The 2,207-nt window shown below is 31.5% G+C and overlaps 1 protein-coding gene across 1 annotated transcript; it reads left to right on the forward strand.

The window, feature by feature from the left end:
• The first annotated feature begins 243 nt into the window (after positions 1-243).
• On the forward strand, positions 244-2,006 carry LOC117114118 (CD97 antigen-like). The gene is made up of 2 exons (XM_033257666.1): positions 244-594; positions 829-2,006. The coding sequence occupies exons 1-2, from the start codon at positions 554-556 to the stop codon at positions 1,343-1,345; spliced, it is 558 nt and encodes a 185-aa protein (XP_033113557.1). The 5' UTR covers positions 244-553; the 3' UTR covers positions 1,346-2,006.
• Positions 2,007-2,207: the final 201 nt, after the last annotated feature.

Consider the following 2,207-nt stretch of genomic DNA (forward strand, 5'->3'; position numbering starts at 1 on the left):
ATATATATATATATACATACATACAAAAATGGAGACTGGGCTGGCCTGGGTCAAATTCAGAATCCTTAACTACATCTTCAGGAATAACAAAGCAAAATACAATCAATGCTGCGAAGGAAATGCATTGGTGCAGAATACATGAGAGAAGGCAACAGATCAACACCTATGAATCAAAGTGGTTGCTGCTGCATTCAATAATTTGGAGAAAAAAAAAAAAAAAAAAAAAAAAAAAGTGCTAAAAAAAAAAAAAAAATGTGCTCTGATCTGATGAAATAACGCTAAAGTAAATAAAGTGCTGCAATGTATGTGTGTATATCATAATTAGAGTTTACCCTCCAATTCGAGACCAGTCTAATTCGAGACCATTTTTTCGAAGTACCTACCAACTGGCAATCTTTAGTCTTTTAAACACAACGCCCTACTCCTTAATTAGAGACTCAAAGTTCTAAAGGTGGTCTCAAGTATTGAGATAGCGACTGATGTGAATTTTTAAGAAAGTGAGAAACAATACTATTGTTTAAATACAGGCTTACCGTGGATTCCAATTATCATTATGCTGTCTGTTGATAAAGATTTCTACAGTAATGATAAATAGTAAGTAACGATCAAACTGTATTACAAACTCATTGAGTTTGATTTTTTTCTTTTATTATTATAGTTGTCATTCATTACTTATAACCAGGCCTACTATAATCGAATAATAAGATAATATAAATACTATTGTAACAAAATAATGATATTATAATACTTCATGTACAATTTATTATCATAATTATAAGCTCATTACTTAATAATCATTATATTTAATATTAATATTATTTCATTTAGTTGTTACATCAACAGTACTGAGAAGGGTGCCCTAATCGGAGGAATTGTTGTGCCAGTAAGTGTTATTATCTTTGGAAACTGCGTTGTTTTTGGTTTGGTTGTCAGAAAGATATTCAAAAACACCCAAGGAAAAATTGTTGATCATTCACAAAAAAAAGAGATTAGAGAGCGGTTTATCAACGCAGTGGCTATTTCATGCTTGCTGGGGCTCACCTGGATCTTCGGGTTTCTGTCTTTTGATCACGATGGCCAGTTGGTGTTTTTGGTTTTGTTCTGCATCTTCAACACATTTCAAGGCGTGGCAATCTTTGTGTTGTTCTGCTTTATGCGCAAAGAATGCAAAGACGTGTGGAAGGCATGGTTCAAGAAGTGCGGATTTCGGAAACCGAAGTTTTCCCAGAGCCTTCATACGCGTTCCGAGTACACGGGGAACAGTGGAGGAGAGATGAGTAACATCGGATCAAGTGAATTTACACAACAAACCAACGCTTCCTTTAATTCTGATTCAAGGTTCTAGTAATCATAGGCCTAGATCCTAAAAAAATCATTGATATTACTGTTATGGAATTAAAGATAAATTGTATTTCAGTACATCATATATATTACTTTTAATACTATCATTTATAATAAATACTCAGAACTGTTTTATACTCATAATTATCATGTATTCCGTAAGATAGTCATATAAATACCAGCAAAAGAGTATTTTTGTGAATCGTTGCCATCAATGGTGTAACCAGGGGGGTTTCAGGGTACCTTAGCACCCCCTCCCCTACCTTTATGTTTAAACGTGAAAAATAATAGTAAATTAATAGAAATAAATGGCAATTTCAACATGAATAATTAATATGACTGTTATGGAATTATAGATAAATTTCAATATCATCTGTATATTACATTTAATACCATCATATATAATAAATACTCAGAATTATTATAGACCCATAATTATCATGTACGCCTATTCCGTAAGACAGGCATATAAATACCAACACAAAAGTATTTGTGTATATCATTATCATCAATGGCGTAACCAAGGGGTTTTCTCGAGTTCAAAAAATAAAATATAAAATATATGGTATAGTCATAGCTATCGATATGCTCTGTCAGTTTTATGCCTTGCATAAAATTCAGTGATAAATGAACCTTCCGGATCCAAACTTAACAAAATGACCAACCAGAATCTGTCTCTTATACACATCTAGATGTGTATAAGAGACAGTTATAATACTTCATGTACAATTTATTATTATAATTATATGCTGGTTACTTAATAATCATTATTTATAATATTAATATTACTTCATTTAGTCATGCTTAGTAATCATGGTTTTGTTTAATTTTTGAAGTATAGATAAATTGTATTTATATCATCATAG

This window comes from Anneissia japonica, unplaced genomic scaffold (genome assembly GCF_011630105.1).
Source record: "Anneissia japonica isolate Jap-2015-1 unplaced genomic scaffold, ASM1163010v1 scaffold288278_len44488_cov113, whole genome shotgun sequence".
Classification (NCBI taxonomy): Eukaryota; Metazoa; Echinodermata; class Crinoidea; order Comatulida; family Comatulidae; genus Anneissia; species Anneissia japonica.